At 41.9% G+C, this 21,569-nt stretch overlaps 3 protein-coding genes across 4 annotated transcripts in view; 2 read left to right on the top strand and 1 right to left on the bottom strand.

Moving 5' to 3' along the window:
* Positions 1-1,879: 1,879 nt before the first annotated feature.
* On the bottom strand, positions 1,880-8,029 carry pmm2 (phosphomannomutase 2). Its single transcript, XM_023431402.2, has 8 exons — positions 7,810-8,029; positions 6,463-6,574; positions 6,301-6,377; positions 5,105-5,196; positions 4,878-4,977; positions 2,763-2,838; positions 2,494-2,609; positions 1,880-2,148 (listed from the first exon to the last, which is right to left on the bottom strand). The coding sequence occupies exons 1-8, from the start codon at positions 7,882-7,884 to the stop codon at positions 2,044-2,046; spliced, it is 753 nt and encodes a 250-aa protein (XP_023287170.1). The 5' UTR covers positions 7,885-8,029; the 3' UTR covers positions 1,880-2,043.
* A 3,578-nt stretch (positions 8,030-11,607) lies between these two features.
* On the top strand, positions 11,608-14,617 carry LOC111673589 (high mobility group protein B2-like). The gene is made up of 5 exons (XM_023431401.2): positions 11,608-11,748; positions 12,598-12,757; positions 13,071-13,219; positions 13,325-13,499; positions 13,825-14,617. The coding sequence occupies exons 2-5, from the start codon at positions 12,611-12,613 to the stop codon at positions 13,999-14,001; spliced, it is 648 nt and encodes a 215-aa protein (XP_023287169.1). The 5' UTR covers positions 11,608-11,748; positions 12,598-12,610; the 3' UTR covers positions 14,002-14,617.
* A 1,689-nt stretch (positions 14,618-16,306) lies between these two features.
* The window catches only part of wdr17 (WD repeat domain 17), a 28,322-nt gene continuing 23,059 nt past the window's right edge, over positions 16,307-21,569 (top strand). For both annotated transcript variants that reach the window (XM_023431411.1, XM_023431414.1), the window contains exons 1-2: positions 16,307-16,368; positions 20,219-20,347. In XM_023431411.1, coding sequence (XP_023287179.1) covers positions 20,225-20,347 — 123 coding nt within the window. In that variant the 5' untranslated portion in view covers positions 16,307-16,368; positions 20,219-20,224. The remainder of the gene's footprint in view (positions 16,369-20,218; positions 20,348-21,569) is intronic.

The raw sequence follows: 21,569 nt of genomic DNA on the forward strand, positions 1-21,569 counted from the left end.
ATTCCTACAGGATCCTGACAGGGACAAAAGAGTTTAAAATAAAGTGATAAATAATAATGACTGGTTTTAAAACACAGCTCCAAAAAAAATTATAAAAATTCTACTATAAAAAAATATTTTAGCTTCATTTTAATTTAACACAGATTCTTTAATCCAACAGGATTTCAGACTGTCGCTGCTCTTACTCTCTTCTTCATCACTGCAGCTCAGAATAACATGAGGAGACTCTGAGACCACAACTGGAAATAAAAACTAAACCAACAATGATCCACACACTGTTAGTCAGTCAGACTGACTCATCAGACATCAACTACTCCTCTCCTCTTTTCTTTCTCTCCTCTCTGCAGCAGAAACAGTCTGACTTTAACTTTAACTGTTTTATCTGCATCACATGTTCATAACAGTTTGTTCATCATCCGACTGAAGTGCGAAAATACTCAGTAAGAAACATAATGATAATTCATGCACTTATTTACAATATATCTCTTTAGTTTGACTTTAATAGAAATTCCAGTCATGAAATTCCAGTCATGTGATCATATGGTTTACATTTCACCTTGTCGAACATCACTTTTAGACATGGCTGTAATCGAAATTACCGGCAGGTAAACCCAGGGTTAACTGAGCCAGTTGATAACCAGCTTTGTAGTACAGGCTTTCCACAGCCAATGTTAGGTTCAGTTAACCCGGATAACTAAAAGCTATCCTGGGTATGTTCAACTCGCTTTGTAATTCAGGCCGAATTCAGAAAACAAAAGACATCATTCAACATCAACAGTCAGATGTGTTTGTGACATTAACAGTGATGTGATCAGCTGGGCTCTCCTCAAAGCTTCCACTAGCTGAAGCTGTTACACAACCACACCTGACACTGTCAGGCTGTGTGCACAGTGATAGGTTTTCATTTTAAAACTAAATCATCCTTACTAACACATTTAAAGACACATACATACATGACCATTCATATACACTGAGCATCTGCAAGCCGGTGTAAACAGGAAGTAGATTGTCTACTCTGCAGTTGGTTAGTTACAATAAATCCTCTGAATGAGGAACAACAAAGAGTTGTAGTGTTAAAATACAGAATTTAACTGAACAACAGCTGCTAGAAAAGACAAGGTCAATAACAGCATTTTCAGCCTCTAAAACACACACTATCAGGAACGCTGCTGGACCTGTTTTATTTTGAAAACTCTGGGGTTGTTTTTTATTTTGAAAACTCCGGGGTTGTGTTGTTGTCTGGACAGAAATTGAGACCCTGGGAAACAATGATGTGGACACCCACGGTCTCTCCTGATTGGCTCTCATCAGCCTGAACTACCAGTGGTGAATACAACATGATAATGAATTGCAGTGTTACTGACCTTGTTGTCTTTGCTAGCAGCTGTTGATCAGTGACATTCTCTATTTGAATGCTACATTTGTCTTAACAAACCAACTGCAGAGTAGACAATCTGCTTCCTGTTTACACCGACTCGCACATGCTCAGTGTATGTGAACATCAGGTGACGTGTTTTTTTTAAGTTGTGTCAGTGTGGACGAAGCTAAAACACTCATCTGCACAGAGATTGATTTAGTTTTAAGATGAAAACCCATCAGTGTGGACACAGTTAGTCACAGTGGTCACATGGGAGCTGATTCAGGATCAGATGATGTTGACATCAGTACACAAACACAAATCCCAGTCACTTCAGGCCTTAAACAGATTTAGTTTTCATTTCAGTCAGTGATAAAGACAGTGATAAAGTAAACACACTCCATCAGTGACCTCTGACCTGTGGATTGAGACTCATCCTGTTTCTCCTTCATTCATGCCCTTCCTTAAACTTGTCACTGCCTGTGCTGCTCAGGGTTCAGTTTTTACCAACGAGTCAGAATCTTATTGGAAAAAGTTGTCTTTTTATTTTATTGATTCTAAACCCAACCAAAAACACCCAGAGATATCGGCCGTGTGTGGCTCCTCCTCCTCACCATCACAGACATGATGACGTGGGCTCAGCTGCAGATCCTGACAGGTGAATGATGATCAAAGAGTCTCTGCCGTCATGAGAAGAAAAGCTGTTCACACAGCTGTCGGGTTTCCTCTGGACACGAGACCTCATGGCCGACAGTCCGAGGGTCACAGTAGATCTCATAGTCATTTCCTCCCTGACACACACACACACACACCTGGATCAATGTCATGCCTGAGTGTTAAATGGTAATTATTTTGTATCAGCTGCAGCTCAGACTGGCCACACTAAACCAGCTGTTCTCCACCCACACTGGAACTATGATGATTGATCAAATTTGCTGAAAAGTTGTGGAGTTTGGACAAAAATACAAAGTCGCACAGAATTCACTGGGATTGGTTGAGTTTGTGTTAATTATTGCGATCGCGACATCGCAACATTCTAGAGGGACTGAACAACAACCCACTCACCGGTCCAGGGATCCCAGTGTGTCTGACTGGTCTTTGAAAAATTAACATGTGTGTCAATAGGTGTTACTCACAGGTTTGGTCTTGTCTCCAAAGAAGTGCATGGTGGAGAAGTGGTCCTTCTCAACGATCCCCAGACAATACCTCTTATCCCAGCCGTCAGGAAACACATCAAAGCTGATCTGGCCTCCTGCAAGGGGAGTCACACATTCACACCACACTGAGAGAAGGTCACCTGAGGTCACCTGAGTCAGTCTGTTTTATGGCACTGTGATAAAACACAAGCACTACACATGTTTCTATGATGGTCTCTGCCTCATGATGTGACGTGACGTTCACTCACCGATAGAGAATGAAAGTCCTTTTCCTCTGAACTCTTCCTGTAACACGGACACAAACTTCTCTCTGATCTTCTCCCGCTGTGAGAACAAAGACAGAGGATCAGACCTGCAGCTGCTTCCTGCGTCAGTATTTCACCTCTATACAGACACTGCTTCAGTTAAACAGGAATATACTGTCCATTACATCCACACTCACTGAGCACTTTATTAGGAACACCTGTACACCCGCTTATTCTTGTATTTATCCAACCAGCCAATCACATGGCAGCAGATACAGGTGAGTAGCTTCAGTTAATGAGGACAAATGTAACTCAGTGACTCAGTGACATGATTGTTGGTGTCAGACGTGTTTGTCAAACTGCTGATCTCCTGGAATTTCATACTCAACAGTCTCTAGACTTTTTACTCAGAGGTCAGAGGAGAATGGACAGACTGGCTGGAGCTGACAGAAACGCTACGGTCACTCAGATAACCACTCTGTACAACTGTGCTGAGCAGCACCTTATTGATGAGAGAGCTCACTGTAAACTGCTGTGTATCACAGACAGTAGAAAAATCTCACTGGCTTCCTGTGGAAGGAACCAGGCTACAAAAAGCTTGTGACTGGAAGGTCACCTGTTCGATTCCCAGTCTGGCAGGATTAAATCTGGGTGGGTAAAGTGAAAAAGCAGCAGCCATCATCAACAGCACTGTAGTGCCCTGGAGCAAGGCCCTTCACACCAGCTGCTCCAGTTGAGTGACCAGCAGGTTGGAGTGGTTGTACTAGGCAACTTCCAAGTGTGAATGTGGCCGAGTGCTCCTGCAGAAGAGAGGCTTCCTCTCAGGCCCTATTCAGAGCTGGTATTAACATGTGTCTTCAGTGATCTGATCACAGGTGGTCAGCTCTTAGTGCGTCAGTTCACACCTGGATTTAAAATGCATCTCCACATGTGTCTCCATTGACCACGTGTGATCAGATCTCACATCCCCACTTTGTATGCATAGAATAGGTATGTATTGTTGTTTTTAGGCAATTGACAGAAGGGTCTGTTGTCTGTGTGTGTGTGTGTGTGTGTGTGTGTGTGTGTGTGTGTGTGTGTGTGTGTGTGTGCGAGAGCAAGCAGGGCACAGAGGGGGTGAGAACTCACAGTGAAATCAGGTTTTATCCAGTTGAAATAGTAAAATATTTTGGTTCCATGGTGAAACTGTGTTGGGACTAATCAGACTGAGACAGAGGACGTCAGTAGAGTGGGCGGTCCTTCAGAGCTCGTCAGTCCCAGGACACATTCACATTCACGCTGCTAAAAGCATGTGGCCCAGACCAGCTCTGAATGTGGTCTGAGTGATCGGATCTTAAATGTGTCTTCAATGCGTCTCGGCTGCGTTCACACCTAAACTCAGAGCTGAGCACTTGTGATCAGGTCACCTGAGACAGATGTTAATACCAGGTCTAAACAGGGCCTTGGTTAAACTACTCTGAATAAATAAAGGTTAAAAAACAGTCATCCCTGTAGAAGTTTATCATTCCCACCAGTTTCATAATGAACCATAAATAATTTTACACATCTCACACTGTTTCCCACACAGCACCAGACCAGGCATGTCAATCAAACAGACACACCCCCAAAATACCCATTTTTAAGGCTTAATATCTAATTAATTAGATGATTATTTTCAGATGGACCACCAGAACACGGAACAAGTGGTGTGAATTTAGACACCGTAATGAGTTGTGGAAAAGATGTATTGACTGAGTAATTCAATTGAGAAGTTGGTGTTTTTTGAATGGGTGTGTAATGGAGGACTTCACTTCTCAGCCCCGCAGCCTACGTCCATTTCTATTTACAGTCTATGGTATCAACACTGACCACCATGGGTGCAATGGGCACAATCTTATTTCAGTGTAGAAATAAGATTTTAAGATATGTGATTGTCCATCCACTGACTGATGACAGGTGACAGGTAGATCTGCAGTAATCTGAGCTGAAAGAAGATCAACATGCCCCAACCTGAGGATCAGAGTCAGCTGTAAATTCTCTGTGGCTTCATCACTGCAAGAGAGCCCTGTCACAATTGATCCTCTGTTAATGTAAAAATATTGACTGGCTCAGCTCAAAGTGTGTGAATGTGCGTGTCACCTGATCCAGCTCGTAGAACTCCAACCTCTCCTCCTGCGTACAGCTGCGTCCAACAGGAGACACGTTCAACATGCCGTTACGGAATTCAATAAACGTCCCCCTGTAAGATGAACCACATCAGTCTCCATGAGGCTGGACCAGAACCTGTCAGACTCCCAGTTCACATCAGCTACACAACTGTTAAATCAAAAAACGAATTCATATTGATGACTGTGATGCGTGTGTACCTCTTCTTCGGCAGTTTGATCGTGGCCATGTAGTTGAGACAGAAGTTGATGAAGTCCTGCAGCAGCTCTTCTCCCATATGAGCCTGGATGGACTGACAAAGTAAAACTCCTGTCACATGAGGTGACCTTCTGCAGAGCGGCTTCCATCTTTAAACTGAACAGAAGCTCATTGTCTCACTTCAAGCAGAGCTGTCGTCATGTATTTGTATTAGGGCTGCATGCACGATATGCAAAAAAAAAAAACATATTGCGATTGTGATTTCAGTTGGATTTTGCATTTCATTTTCTCTGAAAAAATATGAAAATTTGATTTTTGTTGGGTCTGGTATTAAACAAACATGTTCCTTTACATCTGGAGAATATGATGCGTCTCTGCAGCTCCTGTGATTCGGATATTGCAGTTGGCCATATTGCGATTTCGATTATATTTCAATAAATTGTGCAGCTCTACTTTGTATAAGTGTTTTTTGGTCTGTAGATACTCTCTACTGAAGAACCTGAGCAGCTGCAGACGAGTGAAGAGGAGCAGCAGAGGAGGAAGATTAACCTGCAAAAAGTCTCATCGATAATGCAAACTGTGCATTGTAAATGCAACATCTTTGTTGTAGCACCACCTTGAAGCTGTTTGCTCCATGGTTTTGTACACTCCGTCTTCATGACATCATAAACCTACGTACCAGTTTTCACGTTGACTGGGTGTTCACAGTGGATTTACAAACTGCTGGAGGAATCATCAACGAAGTTATTAAAGCAAAAGTTAGAAGCTGTAACTGTGTCAGTGCATCAAACTTTCTATCATCAGTTTCTATCAACAACAAGCAGTTTTTTGTTGTCGCGTGTTCTTGTGTTGGATTGGTACCAAACTGTGATCATCCACAGGATGTCGTAAAGACCCAACATGTGAAGTTCCATGAGAATCAGACTGCCAGACTGAAATTTCCTGTAACAGGAAGTGACTGACGAGATAATGACACAAGTTTTTTTAGAAAATGGAGACAAGGTCACAAAATTAGACATTTTCGCAGCAGAAGACCTTTGGAGCCAAGATGAAGATGAACTGAGATTAAAATGAAGGAGGTCTGACTGTGAGCTGTTTCCAGGATAATTATGAAAACATAAAATTCCCCCAGCCCACTCAGGCTTGGACCCCTAATCAGAACAAAAGGTGTGGTTGTGACAACTTAAATCAGTCTTACCTGGACAGAGAGTAACTGTCCGTTCTTATAGGCCACAAGACCATTTTCTGCAAACACGTAGTCCACTTTGTGGATCACTACACACAGAGACAAACAGAACAACATCAGAAGAAGTAAATACATCACTGGTCTGCAGCAGAGGTCCAGGTGTGTGTGTCTCACCATCATCTCCCAGCTGCTCCTTGATCTTGATCAGGTCTGACCCTCCGACCACTCCGACTCGAACCCGAGTCCTCAGCTTGTCGAGGAACTCTGCCATGTCCGGAGTGACACGCTGCAACAAATGACAGCATCTAAGTGACCTAATCCAAGTGATGCTTCAAAAGAAAAATAATAATGAAACAATAATAAAAAAAAATGAAGCCTAGGTAGAGCACCGAGCTGCAGACAGATCGCTCAGATTTAACAGTTTGTACATTCTGTTACATTCTGTAAGTTTTACAGCTGAATGATTTCAAGTTGTGCTTTCAGAGAGAAAATACATGAGTCACTTTGCTACTCAGTCCTGTTTTGTCTGTTGCGCTAAACCCTCTGACAACAGTGTCCCTAACTCTGCACAATCCCTGTCCAGACACTGATGGTGCTGCATCATGAGACACAGTGAGACACTGGTCAGATCCAGGAGGCAGGAGAGCACACAGGGCCACAGGGGAACACATCTCTGTTGCTTAATGATCTGTGACTACCACAGGTCTGACAAGAAAACTGTACGAACTGGTTTAACAGCCCCACAGAAACAGGACACTGCGTCGTTTGACTTCCTGATTGTAGAAGCTAAGAGCTGTGTCATTAGTTTCACGTCAGCTTTAATATTTCCTGTAATGTTTCCTGTGAACTCGCACCAACTGTCAAATAAGAAAAACATCACTTGTCAAATCAAAAACGTCAAGCAATGCTGCGCTCGTCTGGGAGTGTGGGACTCGGTGTTGGAGCGCTTTATAACCCACTCCCACTTAAGGATCATTAGGTTTGGAACGACACTCAATGTGGCAGTGTCTTGACATGAGAGCGCAACCGGAGTGAGCTGTTGGGGGGAGGGTGTAGGGACCGGATTGGAATTGGGCCCAACTGTCAAAAGAGTGAAGTCCTTCACGATTATCGCTCCGTCAGAAACTTCCGCTGCAGGAAGCGTTTCCAACGCCTCCTGGTCTATGATTGGTTTGCAACGTTACTTACACACACGTACACCTGACAGTTCACTATTATTTATCATTATTATAACGTCTGTCAGAAGCAGACATGCAGCTGGTTACACATATCAGCTGGAGTTAAAGTGGAACCATGATCCAATGTACACGGAGCGAATTATCGCTCGGACCAACTACAATAACAACGTGGAACCGGAAGTTGCGATGACTTTATGTAGCCTACTGTTAAATGTCTGAGTGAAACATTAGTTGTTCGCGCGCGCACACTCACACACACGCACACACACACACAACACACACACACACACACACACACACACACACACACTCTCTCTCTCTCTCTCTCTCTCTCTCTGTTTACTTGTCTCGCGGCAGTCAACGTCCCGTCAACATCGAAGAGGCAAAGCGTGCTCGAGTCCACGGCGGCGTCACTCATCTTGTGTCCGGGTGAGCTGCAGTCTCGCTGTGGACGCGCTCAGTGTGGAGCTGCAGTGGAGGTCCTGTCCACGGTGTGATCCACCTGTAAAACTAAAACTACTGCCACGGAGAGGAGCTTCTGTTTCTTCTGATGTTGTTTAAAGGCGGCTGACAAACAGCTTTTAGGTGCATTACCGCCACCTATTGACTTAGATTGTGGATCGGGATTACATGGATTATATTTTCTTCCTGTGCTAAACCTGAGTTTAACTGCAGCAATTCTTTCACTTTAAATTCAGTTCATCTTTTTTCCAATCTGTCTGTGTTTCCTGTTGGCACTGAGGACAATACATTACATGTTCTACTGTTTCCTGTACATTATTCCCATACACGGTTGCATGTATAAGAGATCAGCTTCTTCCTCTGTAGTGTTTACTAAGGGATCGCTAAAGTAAGGTGCATGCTGCCCCCTAGTGAACAGGAGGATCAACATGAACCTAAAGCCTCTTGCAGCCCAGCAGCTTGTAAACCACTGCTAAGAACAGTGAGAGTGTATTTAAACACAACTGTATCATCAATCAGTTTGAGCTCCAGGCTGATAGAACAGTCGCCAATAAATGGAGGGAGGTGTCTCCCGTCATGCTGAAGTCATACAGACACTAATAGTAAACCTTCTCATGTTCATTCTGCAGCTTTGTCATGGTTTCAGAGGAGGACAGACAAACCTTTTACAGAAGGTTTCACAGAGGGACCTGACTGAGCTGGGAGCTGAGAGGCATTAAACATCAGCACTGGAACAGAACTCATCACTTCTGTGACTGAACAAAGAGATTCAGTGTGTATAAAGTGTAAAGAAACTTACAGGTTAGACTGGGTTCATGCTCTGTTGTTTTAACCCAGTAAATAATAATTTCCCACTTACTGTGCACTTCATTATTGCGTGTGACAACACAACACCTGGTTTAGATGTACTCTGTGATTATAGCAGATAAAGCGTCTTTAACTGCATTTACACTAAAAGCAGAATCTGATTATTTTGTCTGTGGATTTTTATCCTATCATTGTCAAACACTGTGTACACCCTGAATGTGACATCTAATAATTTCTAACAGTCTCAGTAATGGTGAATTATACAATGGCGTGTATAACATTTATAAAGCTGTATGAAAATGAACAGACATTAAACAAATATTAATGTTCTCTTACTTTTTATTTCAACTTAAAAATAGAAAAAAAACAACTGTAGTTACAGTTTCACTTGTAAAACACTCAAAACTTCATTCACTTGTTAAATTCAAACCTTGTGGTGACACTCAACAACCACGTAGCATCTCTAAGCAGCTGACTGAGGATCTGAAAATGAAGCTTACTGATGCTACAAAGCAGGGGAAGCTCCAGGAAGACATGTCATTCAGAGACAGTGGTGAAGATGAACTGTGGGGGACAAGATGAGATCTGGAAGAGTGCTGTGATGAAGTTGAGCTCTCTGTTTGTGGAGCATTTAATGAAAACCACATCTAAGTAGCTGTTCACCATGTTGGTGTAATTACTCTTTTACTTCTGTCTGTGTTGTGTGGCAGCTAGACACAGGAAACACTGACACACAGAGTTTCTGGATTGTAGACAACACGGCCATGATCCAGAGCAGACCTCAACATCCACCATGATCTACCTAAACAAACACTGGCCCCACAGTCTGACCTGAACATCACTGAGAGGAAACTCCCACCATTTTATTAGGTACACCTATACAAACTGATGCAGTCTAAAACAACTGCTGAAGCTTATAAGTTATAAGCTTATTACATGTATTTATTACTGATGTGTTAGTTAGTGGTGGTGTTGTACTGGTTTACATTATATTGAAATTTGTCTCAAATATTCAAAACCCTCTTGTTTATAAATGTAAATATTAGAAACACTCCAGTCCAAGCAAAATGGAGCAATATTATCTGTATATGCTGTAGGATTAAAACCGGAATAAAAATGTTGTAGGAAGGTGATGGTGGACACAGAGCGTGTTGCTGTATGACGACAGCCCACTGTTGTTCTGTTCAGGTCGTTAGACTTAGCAGGGAGTAGATTTGCACCAAGTCATTTCTCCAACAAAAGGAGGAACATTTAGCTGAAGTTTTCCTTTGACATGTATTTGCCACCCGCCCTCAGAGAGAGAGCCCATCTACTTAATGCATGGTTGACTTGAAGACAATGGGTCTGAGGTCTGATCACTCTCCATGCACTCCAACTGTGTGCCCTTATTATGGAAACTGGGGTTTTCATTTCTCATTTGTCTTCATGTAGTAGCATTAATATGTGTGCACGTCTCTCTCCGTGCAGTTGCTTCATATGAACAAGGATTTGGAGCTGGTCCTGTAGCCTGTAGAGAAGACCCCATAGGAGTCAATCAACACAATCTGCTCTGTTTTCTTTTCCTGTGACCAGTTACTCTTTTCTTCTAAAACTCCTCTTTGACGTATCTGTAGACCAGCTGATGATCTCAGACAGAATAATGCACTCGGTTCATCTATTTAGTTTTCTTTATTAGTGATTTTAGTTGAAATTGTCCTGCAACTATATCTGCATGTATGTAACTGATGATTGTAGAGAATATCACTGCCGTGATATCAAAACATTTTATCCAAGAAGTAGATCAGCACAGGTCTACATTCCGCCTCCATCCTCACTGGTGAGCCGTGGTTCTTTACAATAATATATTTTAAAGGCATTAACATGAGATTTAGCTTATTTCACTGCCGATGCAGTCTCTTCAGCTGCACAGATATGAGTATCGCTTACCACCAGGAATAAACTGAAGTGACAAATTCCTCCATGAACAAGAATCTCTTCATTTAATCATCTACAAGGTGTGAAACAAAACAAACACAAGAAAACCCCAAGCTCCTAAAACTCTGGAGATGATTGATGGTGTGCAGCAAAGACAGAGGACTGGGAAGAACAATAAGTCTGGACATTTGTGACTTGTTGTTTTTACCTGACTTACACACTTCCTGCTCCTGGGATTGTTTATACATTATGGATATATCATTATGCAGCTTACTGATGAAGAGCTGTCATGATGTTGTGTAAGCCTACATGAATAATCTCTTCCCTTTGTTATTTTTACACTGTGCATTTCCCTGCCCGTGAAGAAAAGGAGATTATATACCACACACCTGTGTAGGTCCATGTAGAACAAGGTGCCCATTGCCTCCATATTTTGTTGTGATTTAGTTATCCGTTGTTTGACATTAGTCATCCAGTAATATATATATATATTGAGATATATATTTGGTCAATGCACCTCAGTAGTTTACAATGTTAATTTGACCTCTCGTTTGTTAGAGGAGAGAGCACAAACGCCACACCAGAGTCACTTATATTTGTGAAGGGGAGGATAAATCCGGAAGTCTTATTTTCCTTTTCTGTCCAGTTGAGCAGTCACCTGCCGCGAAAACCGACCGAGGACTAGTTGAATTAGACGCCACAGAAACGGGCCCTTAATTATTTATGCTGCTGTTTGTCTCACACAGAGGAAACAAACAGTTGAAACGTATACGGACCAACAAATCAACAGACACTCTGACCCCAAGCTAACAAAGGAGTTTTCGCGCCGAATGTTTAAAAGCCCAGTTAAACCAATCAGCGTACAGGCAACGCACACAAACTTGATTTCTTAATCACGCACACTATACCCAATCACAATGGCGGGTGTGTCTTGTGTCCTACGTTCAAATTTAAATGCTCCAATCTGACCAATCCGCTGAGGACAGGGAGGAGTTATTGAAGTGGTTCTGGTCAAGTTAGTTGAGCCTCGCAGACAGTGACAAAACAGTTGAGCTTTCTTCCTCATTCACTCGTTTACAAGTTATCTTGCAGCAAACCGGTAAGATCCGCCGTTTTCTACAATTGTGTTTAGCTACCTTTGTTATTTAAAGTCACGATATTTCTTGGGTAATTCTGTGTAATGACTACGTCGAACGAGTTTCGTTTTTTAGGATGTTTACTGCCTAAAATCTAATAGTAAATAAGTTATTTTTTTCTGATTTGTGTGTTGGCGTTAATCACAACATTACATGTATTCTCCATGTGAACAAAATCGTTGGATTCGCTAATTTCAGACGAAAAACAGTGACGTTTCGGGTGTTTTTCGACACTGAAATAGGCGGTGTAGTCTGTAGCTGTGTGCGCAGCATGCAGTTCAAACGCCATTTGGTTTGGTAGCTTAGCTTACTACATGACGGCGGCTCCCACATTTAAAGTTTGAAGTAGGGTCCACACTTACTTCTGTGGTCAGTGGCTCGGCAATTAGAGACAGAATAGCATCCGTGTGACCGTGAAGTGGTTGCTGAATACTTTGTCATGCTGAATACTTTGTTAGGCTGAATACTTTGTTTGGCGCAGTTTAGTTTAGGCGGGAAGATACAAAATGGAGTCGCGTCTTTTTGTCCGAGAGAGGCAGAAATCCGATTAGAGCCTTAAAACAGCCCTTGGCGTCTGTTTGTCCCATTTGTGCCATTGTAACGTTATTTGCAACAGACGGGAAGTGGGCGAACATTTACTTTAGTCGACATTGACAAAACTAAAAGTTAGCATTAACGTATATACGGATGTGTTTTGTGCAGATATAAGCCCGAGCAGATCTGTAAATTCACATTACACTACCAGCTCAGACATTTAAGTAGGTTGTTTTGTTGCGCCTGTTTCATGTGGTGTTTTCTGCGGTTGTTCACAGATTAAACGCAGCCATGACAAAAGACCCAAATAAGCCTAGAGGAAAAACCTCCTCCTATGCTTTCTTTGTCGCGACCTGCCGTGAAGAGCACAAAAAGAAACACCCAGGGACCAGCGTTAGCTTTGCAGAGTTCTCCAAGAAATGCTCTGAAAGATGGAAGGTAAGTCACGCCAGTTTCTAACAAGATTTAAATCAGAATATTTGCATTTGAAGCGTAGGAGTGGGCTCGTGATTTGTACATGGAGTTGTGAAGTGAATAGTTTATTGAATAGCCATATTGTTTTAGTGCAGCTGCTGTTCCTGCCCCCATATTAACCCCACCCCTAAAGTGGGAAAGGAATGACAACTCCACACGAGGACGTTAATTTAGACTAAAATCGTAATTTAATAATTAATCGTAACATTAATGTCCATGGAGTTTATAAACTTTAAAAAAATGCAATTTTTGACTTTTTTTTTTTTTATTTTTTAAGACCATGTCTGCCAAGGAGAAGGTGAAGTTCGAGGATTTGGCGAAGAATGACAAGGTTCGCTATGACCGAGAGATGAAATCATACGTTCCTCCTAAGGGTGCCAAGAAGGGCAAGAAGAAGAAGGACCCCAATGCCCCTAAGAGGCCACCGTAAGTACTACACTACCCCATGCAGTGCTGGAAAACTTTGTGCCGGATTTATTTCCATATGCAGGGATGTAATCTGTGCCCACTTGTATCCCTTTCTCTCCCCAGCTCTGCTTTCTTTGTGTTCTGCTCCGACCACCGCCCCAGGATCAAGGAGGAGCACCCTGGTATCTCCATTGGTGATATTGCCAAGAAGCTTGGTGAATTGTGGGCTACACAGAGTTCCAAAGACAAGGCTCCCTATGAGGCCAAGGCTGGCAAACTGAAGGAAAAATATGAGAAGGTATGCACCTGTTGTGCACTCTTTGCTTAGTTACCAGTAGGTTAAAGCCACCAAGGCTGGGAGTTTGTTTTTGTGAAAAAAAACTCCACAAAGGCACCAACCAGTGACAAATTGCCTATAATGACAAAATGTAGTGTTAATGCTCAGTAAGGCACCAGTATGTGGCTGGAAAGGTATCTAATAAATAATACAATATAATGATACATATCATCTGCTAAAGATTACAGTGCCATTACAGTTTTGCTTTAAAGGGGCTAACAGAATTTTTAGTACATGAGAAGACTGGTGAGAGTGGCGAGACATTAAAGATTTCTTGTGTTTCCAGGATGTTGCTGCCTACCGTGCCAGAGGAGGCTCAGGGAAAAGTGATGCTGGTAAGAAGAGTGGCCCAGGCAGGCCCGCTGCTAAGAAAGCAGAGCCAGCTGATGACGATGATGATGACGATGATGATGACGAGGACGAGGAGGAAGACGATGATGATGATGACGATGATGATGACTAAGCAGTTTATGTTAAGGATGTGAAGTTTGCAATGCGTTGTTCAGCTTAACTGTTTTGTGTGTATGATTCCATCAGTATAGCCTGCTGTCCCTGTTGGTCTGCCTCTGTAGGATACCAGACCTGTATTCCTTTTCTAATTCAGGGATTTAGTTTATATTTTCACTTAGCGCCATTATGATTTATTTTTTTTTCCCCCCTGCTGAACTTGGGTGTGTTACATTGTTAGGTCCTCGTTACTACGAGAACGAGCAGCCAGATAAAAACTTCCTGTGATAATATAATGGACTGAGACTCCTGTACAGGCAGTGGACAGCAGCAAATCAGTAAAGTTTTAAAGTTATTGTTCCTGGAAGCACTGCTTATGTTCTGTTTAGTGGTGCTGTTTCTTCACTGTCATTTTACTACCGGGTTCTATCTAGTTTTGATTTAAATGTTAAATGCAGCCATTTTTAATGTGGAACTATGAAAACTTTCATGTAGAATTGAATTTTTCTTTTTGTAATAAAATTTTGTATATTGATTATGGATGTGTGGCCGTATTGTTCACGTGTTTGTAACATAACTGAGCACAGCTTGGCCAGTATGATTAAACAGTCATGTTTCAGGTTAACTAGAAATGTGTTTAACTGTAGGAACAGATGGTTCCTGCTCAACCTCTTGTTGCTCCACCCTCAGAAAACAAATGACTAAACTATTCATAAAGCATCAGCTGATTTATTTTCTTGTCCAGGATGACTGCTCTATTCATGATGGCATTCCCTTTTTTCTTTTTTTTTTTTTTTTTAACCTTAAATATAAATAAGTTTAGCAGGCATCCCGACAGAAGACTAGAAACACTAGCAGTGAGAAAAGTGATGTTTACAGTATTTGATATATTTCACTGTACAGTTCTTATCAGGTCCTCTGTCATGCTTTAGACTTGGAAAAGCGTTCAGATATTGATGCCAGGGGGGATTTGTGGGGGATTTATGGCTTGTAGGCATCGATGGATCACTGAACACAGGCCTTAAAGCCAGAGCCTCTGAGGAGACATTAAAATCCTTTGTTGAAGATTTGAGGGCCAAAAGTAACATGTTCGCCTTGAAGATGTCACAAGGGCCCATCTTATATGTCCATGCCTGCAGGCTGTTGGAGGGTAAACAGTCAAGTCATTGGTTGAGGCTGTAACAGTTACTGTGAGGTCATGTAGAACCTCGTGCTCCCTTCCATTTTAATTGAGATCAGTTGTTTGGTTAGGGTTATTAACTTGAATGTGATGTGTTTGTAGTTGCAACAGTGTGGCAGAATAATAGAATAAGGATGATGACAGTCTTGAGTTATGATTGCCATTATCAGTGGGTCAGGATGAAAGAAATTTTACTGTGAATGTCAGTGATCATCTAATTAAACATTTACATCTGTGAAACCTGGTGTGTTTGCAGTCAGTCTGACCTCTAACTGGTGATTCAAACTTCTAGCGTAAAGTGTAGTGACCTGAGGAGCTAGCCTGACCAATGACTGCCTAGTTCTACTGGAAATACCACTGACACAGTATCAGGGCCTTTGTTCAGTATGTAGAAAGCTACATGTGATGATAGTGACCAGGGGCTCCACCTTTAAACCTCCTCCCCTCATGCCTCCTGACTGAAATCTATCCTTTATTAGTCACAATACAATATCAGTTTAATGTGGAACTGTTGCTAATTACCAGAAGTGATGTGTTCGTATTATGGCTCAGACATACAGGATGTCAGTACAACTTTCCATGGTGATTAGATGGAGCTGATCTATCTAATTGACCAATCTATCTAATTAAATCATGTGGACCAGTAATGTGTACACAGTGATACACAGGACTGCAAAAAGATGTAGGCAGAGATAACTGGTGGGGTGAGGTTCAGGTGGAGGTTTGGTTCAGGAGAAGGTTAGGGTCAGGTCGAAGTTTGGTTCAGGTGGAGGTTTGGTTCAGGTGGAGGTTTGGTTCAGGTGGAGGTTTCGTTCAGGTGGAGGTTTGGTTCAGGTGGAGGTTTGGTTCAGGTGGAGGTTAGGTTCAGGTGGAGGTTAGCTTCAGGTGGTGGTTAGGTTCAGGTGGAGGTTAGCTTCAGGTGGAGGTTAGGTTCAGGTGGAGGTTAGCTTCAGGTGGAGGTGAGGAGAAACAGACTCGACTTCCTCCGCCTCCTCTTCCTGAGCCTCGGGATCTCACACCAACCATCTACAGTGAGATCCCTGTCAGTCTGACAGTCCGCGCAGCCAATAGCTGATCACGATAAGCATTCCCACGGACCAATCACCGATGTGATTTGGGCACCCTCACGCGGAGGACGGTGAGCAGGGCGCATTTCAGCACCTGGGAGCTGTCCGTCGTGCACGAGCCAGCTGACACCTGACGGTAAGAAAAAACACAGATACAGATCAGCTGTGTGTGTGTGTGTGTGTGTGTGTGTGTGTGTACGTGTGTGTGTGTGTGTGTGTGTGTGTGTGTGAGAGAGAGAGAGAGAACAACAGCCATGACACATGAAGCAGAGTGAACCTGCGTGCCGCTCAGCCGTAGAACATCTGCGATAGGAAACAGAAGGAGGACCGGTCCGGTTCACTGCTGCGATAGTAGGTGATAAACACGGTTAGCTTATTGGTTTAACGGAGGGTTGATCGTTTATTTATTTATTAATGTTATGTGTGAAACACCAACCCTTTGTGTTTACATTAGTTTCTCTGGCGGGTTTACAATAGAACAACACGTCTGTATTATGATCAGGTAAATCAGAGAGATGCAGGTGAGACCACGGTAACAGACAGGCCACACAGCTTTAACCTTCCCATCAAATTTAGATTAATACATTTCCTCATTCACATGAGGACGACCTATCCCGTGTATTCACCTGTGGAGGAGAGGACCTGTGTCAGTCTGATGATGACGAGACACACATCTGGAAAACAGGAACATCACAAAATCTTCACAGCGAGGTGAATTTTCTGAATTCAGTACAGCCTTCTCTTGAAACTGTCCTCATACACTGTCTTTACACCGAGTTTTCACACCTTGTCATAATGTATAATGACACTGTTATGACTCTACCCGCTGGAGAGTGTGAGCTAACCTACTTAGAGGAAGCTGACAGGTCTGGTGTGGTCTCCTGGGACTATATTAGGTGTAAATAGGCAGAAATATTGACATGTCAAAACAGGAAATGCTCAGGTGTAATTCACAGCATTGATGAAGGCCACAGGTGAGCAAGGTGCAGGGTGGGTGTTGTACATGTTCGATCACAGGACGGTGCTGTCATTTATGTTAGTGTTTCCATGATAAGTCAAGATATCTGCTGTGAACTTAAATGAGCCAACCAGGTGTGTGTGTGTGTGTGTGTGTGTGTGTGTGTGTGTGTGTGTATGTGTATGTGTGTGTTTGTGTGTGTGTGTGTGTGTGTGTGTGTGTAACAGGCTCTGTAATTGACACATTACTGGATTCATTATGAGGCACCTTAACTGATAGGCTGAGGCTGAGCTACCACCTGAAACTGAATTTACTGACTTTACATTCAGTAAAAATCTTATTTAATAACGATATTTTAATATTATTTTTTTTACTGTTTAGGGTCTAAGACTTGAATATGTTAGACATATTGGTATGTATTTAAACAGGAGTCTACAGCCATGCTAGTGGCTGTGTAACAGTGAACACACCAGTACTTTGTTTACTGTGGTTAGGTTAACATGTTAGCATGCTAACATTAGCTTACTAGCTCTAAACACAAAGTACAGCTGTGTAACAGAAATGTGTAACAGATACTAGCGAGTGACTTAACCACTCAGCTCAGCCATGTGGTCACCTCATCTATGTAGAGATGTTTTCATCATCATGAAACCTTGCGGCTCACACACTACACAGCAACAAGTGTGGTTATTTATGTCACATCAGAATATTCACATATGAACACTGGCCGGATGTCATCAAACGCACCACAAGTGTCATGGAAGACTTGGAAACAGTCAGCCTCCTCTCCTTTGTCCTGTGTCTTTCAGTGTGACAGTCTTTACCATACGACAAGAGGACTTATGTTTTAGTGAGGCGGAGAGACTACAACCTTTCAGGACCCAGTAACAGTCCATGTTAGAGGTGAACTCTCACATCTGCTGATACAGCTGTTAGAGTTGGTTTAACTTTGTGGTGCTGCAAACACGGATGAATATATTTTTAATTAAAGAACACAAAAAGTATTTTATACCTACAATAATACAGTTTTAGTACATTCTGAGGTGAAAGTGTTTGATGCACACGTTACCATTCAGCCTCAAGTCAAGTAATGAGCAGGAACAGTATTAGCGCTGGTGTTGTCACTGTCAGTAGATCAACTATATCTGGGTATCATTAATTCTCTGGCAGAGAAGAAACCTCAGAGCACGTAGATGTCAAACCTCATCTTGTTTCAAAGACTTGAACTCATTAACAAATACAGATAAAAGGTAAATATGGGATGACACCTTCCTCCATCAAAGTGCTGGTCGTTATTGTGACAGCTGCACATCATTACTGTTCACACGATCTCACCATTATGTAATCAAAAAGAAATTTATATGTAAATCAGCCAATTTGCACCTTACAGGAAGAGGTGACAGGGTAACTGATCAACAGGTGTTTGAAGATTACCTTTGACAGGAAACCCAGTCCCTGTGTCCGCTCCTTCAGGTCCATCTCCTCTGGGATTCAGGTGAACTGGACCTTTACAGAGAATCATTCATGATGCCTCAAAAATACTTTATTATAAAGGTCCAAAAGATTCAAACACAGCTACTTTCTGCAGATTCATGGACTTAATATGCTCTCAGGTTTGTATGGCTGTGTTTACTCTATACTCTATATAATCTATGACCATCTGTCACAGCATCTTTACTGAAGAGACTTTTCAGAAACACCCTGCAGGACTGATTTAATGATTCTTATCTGAAGATCATTATGAGTTTCTGGTTCAAAAAGATAAGAACTAACTAACTAACCAGTACAAAATAAGAACTAACCAGTACAAAACAAGAACTAACTAATTCAAAATAAGAACTAACCAATACAAAATAAGAATTAACCAGTACAAACAAGAACTAACCAGCACAATGTAACTAATTAACCAGAACAAAATAAGAACAAACTAATCATAGAATTAACTAACTAGTACAAAATTAGAACTAACTAACCAGTACAATGTAAGAACTAACTAACTAGTACAAAAGACAAGACATTTCCTCAGGGTCTGTTCAGGACTCCTGGTGTGAGGATGTGTGGGAGCTTCAGGGAGAAGACAGTAGCACCACTCAGACATGCTGCATTCTCGGGCTCCAGTCACTTCCTCACAGTAACAGTGATCAGTCAGTAGGTAATCACCAGTCTCAGCCAATCACAGCACAGATTAATTCAATCCTCTCTTTAATCACCTTATCCTCTCTAACCTGTGGATCTACTGTATATTAGTGCTGCGAGTGTTACCCTTGCTGTAGTACAACTGTACACTAATAAAGTGTAATACAACTGCTCTGTAATACACACTGGTTAGAGAGGTGACGTTCAGGTAGTGTGCTTGGTGTTATAATGTACTGCACATGAGTGGATACCTCCGCCATGGCCAAACAATCCTACATGTCTGGGTTACTGTGTGGATCTGCACCAAACTGAGCAAACTCAAATCAACACCAGTTATATGTCTGAGTTGTTCCACATCCAAAGATTGTTTCCTGAGAAACTGATGAAAATGTTTAAAAATGTCTTGCAATGTTGTGGAAACTGATGGAAACGTTCTGGATCTGCCCTTCTAACTGTATCTGCCCCAGTATTTTATGGGCTCTTCCCTGGTCCATGTCCCGTCCCTCCACCAAGTTTGGTGCAGATCTGTTCATTGCTTTTTACTGATCCAAACAAAGAGAAAACATAAGCTCCTAGGCAGAGGGAACAATACAAACAGCTGACAGATAATCTTTAGACTCTGTTTGAGATGTGTTTGAGCCTTAATGTGATCACAGATACTGATAATTAGTAAGTCATTTGTAAAAATGCAAATTTCCCATTTCTGCCATTCATTTCATATTCATATCAATCTGAGATCAGTGTCGATGACGATCTACTGAGCATGTGTAGAACATGTCCCAGTGGAGTATAAAGGAAAACTATGTCACATGTCATAGCCACAAACTAACATTTAAACAGAATGTAGTAAAACTGAAAGGTGTGAAAGGTGTGTTTGTGTTTGTGTCTCCAGGTAAGGATGGCCAAGGTGAAGCAGGTGGGCTTGCTGGCAGCAGGCTGTCAGCCCTGGAACAAAGACGTGTGTGCTGCTAGCGGAGACCGCTTTGCCTACTGTGCTACTTTGGCTATATACATCTACCAGGTAAATTACCTTTGTGAGCATTTGTGTAGTAGTGGTGGTGAACCTGAGGCCTCCCTTCACCCTTCACTCATTACCGGGGTAAATCACCATGGTAACTTATGCTGAACTCCTAACCTGCTCCGTTGAAGGCTCATTTCAGAGGATCAGATCAAAACCTGTCAACAGCCAAACTACTGACCAATCAAATCTCTGCAAAAACTGAGTCATAATTCCTGCAGGATCCTGAGGGGAGTGATCATTACGGAGAGTTTATCACAACGAATAAATGTATAATAACTATTTTAGCTTCATTTTAATTGAACAAATATTCTTTAATCCGACAGGATTCCTGACAGTGATGAAGCTCTTACTTCTTCTTCATCACTGCAGCTCAGAATAACATGATCAGACTCTGTGACCACAACTGGAAATAAAAACTAAACCTCTGATGTCTTTTAGTAGAAAAATTAGCCACACTCTGTTAATAATTTTCATGATTATAAATATAAACATTTCAGTCAGACTGACTCATCAGACATCAACTACTCCTCTCCTCTTTTCTTTCTCTCCTCTCTGCAGCAGAAACAGTCTGACTTTAACTGTTTTATCTGCATCACATGTTCATAACAGTTTGTTCATCATCCGACTGAAGAGCGAAAATACTCAGTAAGAAACATAATGATAATTCATGCACTTATTTACAATATATCTCTAGTCTGACTTTAATAGAAATTATATTTAGACATAGAAATATATATTTTTTTTATTCCAGTCATGTGATTATATTGTTTACATTTCACCTTGTTGAACATCACTTTTAGACATGGCTGTAACCAAAGTTACTGACAGGTATCAGCGTTTCTTCTCATATCATTTTAAGTACCTTATTCGTGGTTCTGACGATGTTGCTTAACGATAGATAGATAGATAGATACTTTATTAATCCCGAGGGGAAATTCATGTTTCCGGTAGCTCATTGGTAATAATAATAATATTATTAGTAAGAATTGATAATAAAGAAACTAAATTAATAAATTAGTCCATTTCCTTTGGCTGAGTTGTTGTATAGCCTGATGGCAGTGGGAACAAAGGATCTCTTTTCTGACTGATAAAACATGTGCAGCATTTCACTGCAGACGTCAAAGGACCTGAGCCTCCTGAGGAAAAAGAGTCGGCTCTATCCTTCCCTCGAATGTTGACTGGCTGAAGGGTGGGCCTAGACCTCCGAAAGTCCATGACCATC

The sequence above is a fragment of the Seriola lalandi genome, unplaced genomic scaffold (assembly GCF_002814215.2).
Source record: "Seriola lalandi dorsalis isolate HSWRI2012SDOR001 ecotype SW California unplaced genomic scaffold, Sedor1 jcf7180002054921, whole genome shotgun sequence".
Lineage (NCBI taxonomy): Eukaryota > Metazoa > Chordata > Actinopteri > Carangiformes > Carangidae > Seriola > Seriola lalandi.

Coding starts and splice junctions, on each gene's coding strand:
- pmm2 (XM_023431402.2), bottom strand. CDS start 7,884: ATGAGTGACGCCGCCGTGGACTCGAGCACGCTTTGCCTCTTCGATGTT. Junction 2,610..2,762: donor AGGACTTTCATTCTCTATCG/GTGAGTGAACGT, acceptor CTCCCCTTGCAG/GAGGCCAGATCAGCTTTGAT. Junction 2,149..2,493: donor TTGGAGACAAGACCAAACCT/GTGAGTAACACC, acceptor TGTGTGTGTCAG/GGAGGAAATGACTATGAGAT.
- LOC111673589 (XM_023431401.2), top strand. CDS start 12,611: ATGACAAAAGACCCAAATAAGCCTAGAGGAAAAACCTCCTCCTATGCT. Junction 12,758..13,070: donor AATGCTCTGAAAGATGGAAG/GTAAGTCACGCC, acceptor TTATTTTTTAAG/ACCATGTCTGCCAAGGAGAA. Junction 13,220..13,324: donor AATGCCCCTAAGAGGCCACC/GTAAGTACTACA, acceptor TTCTCTCCCCAG/CTCTGCTTTCTTTGTGTTCT.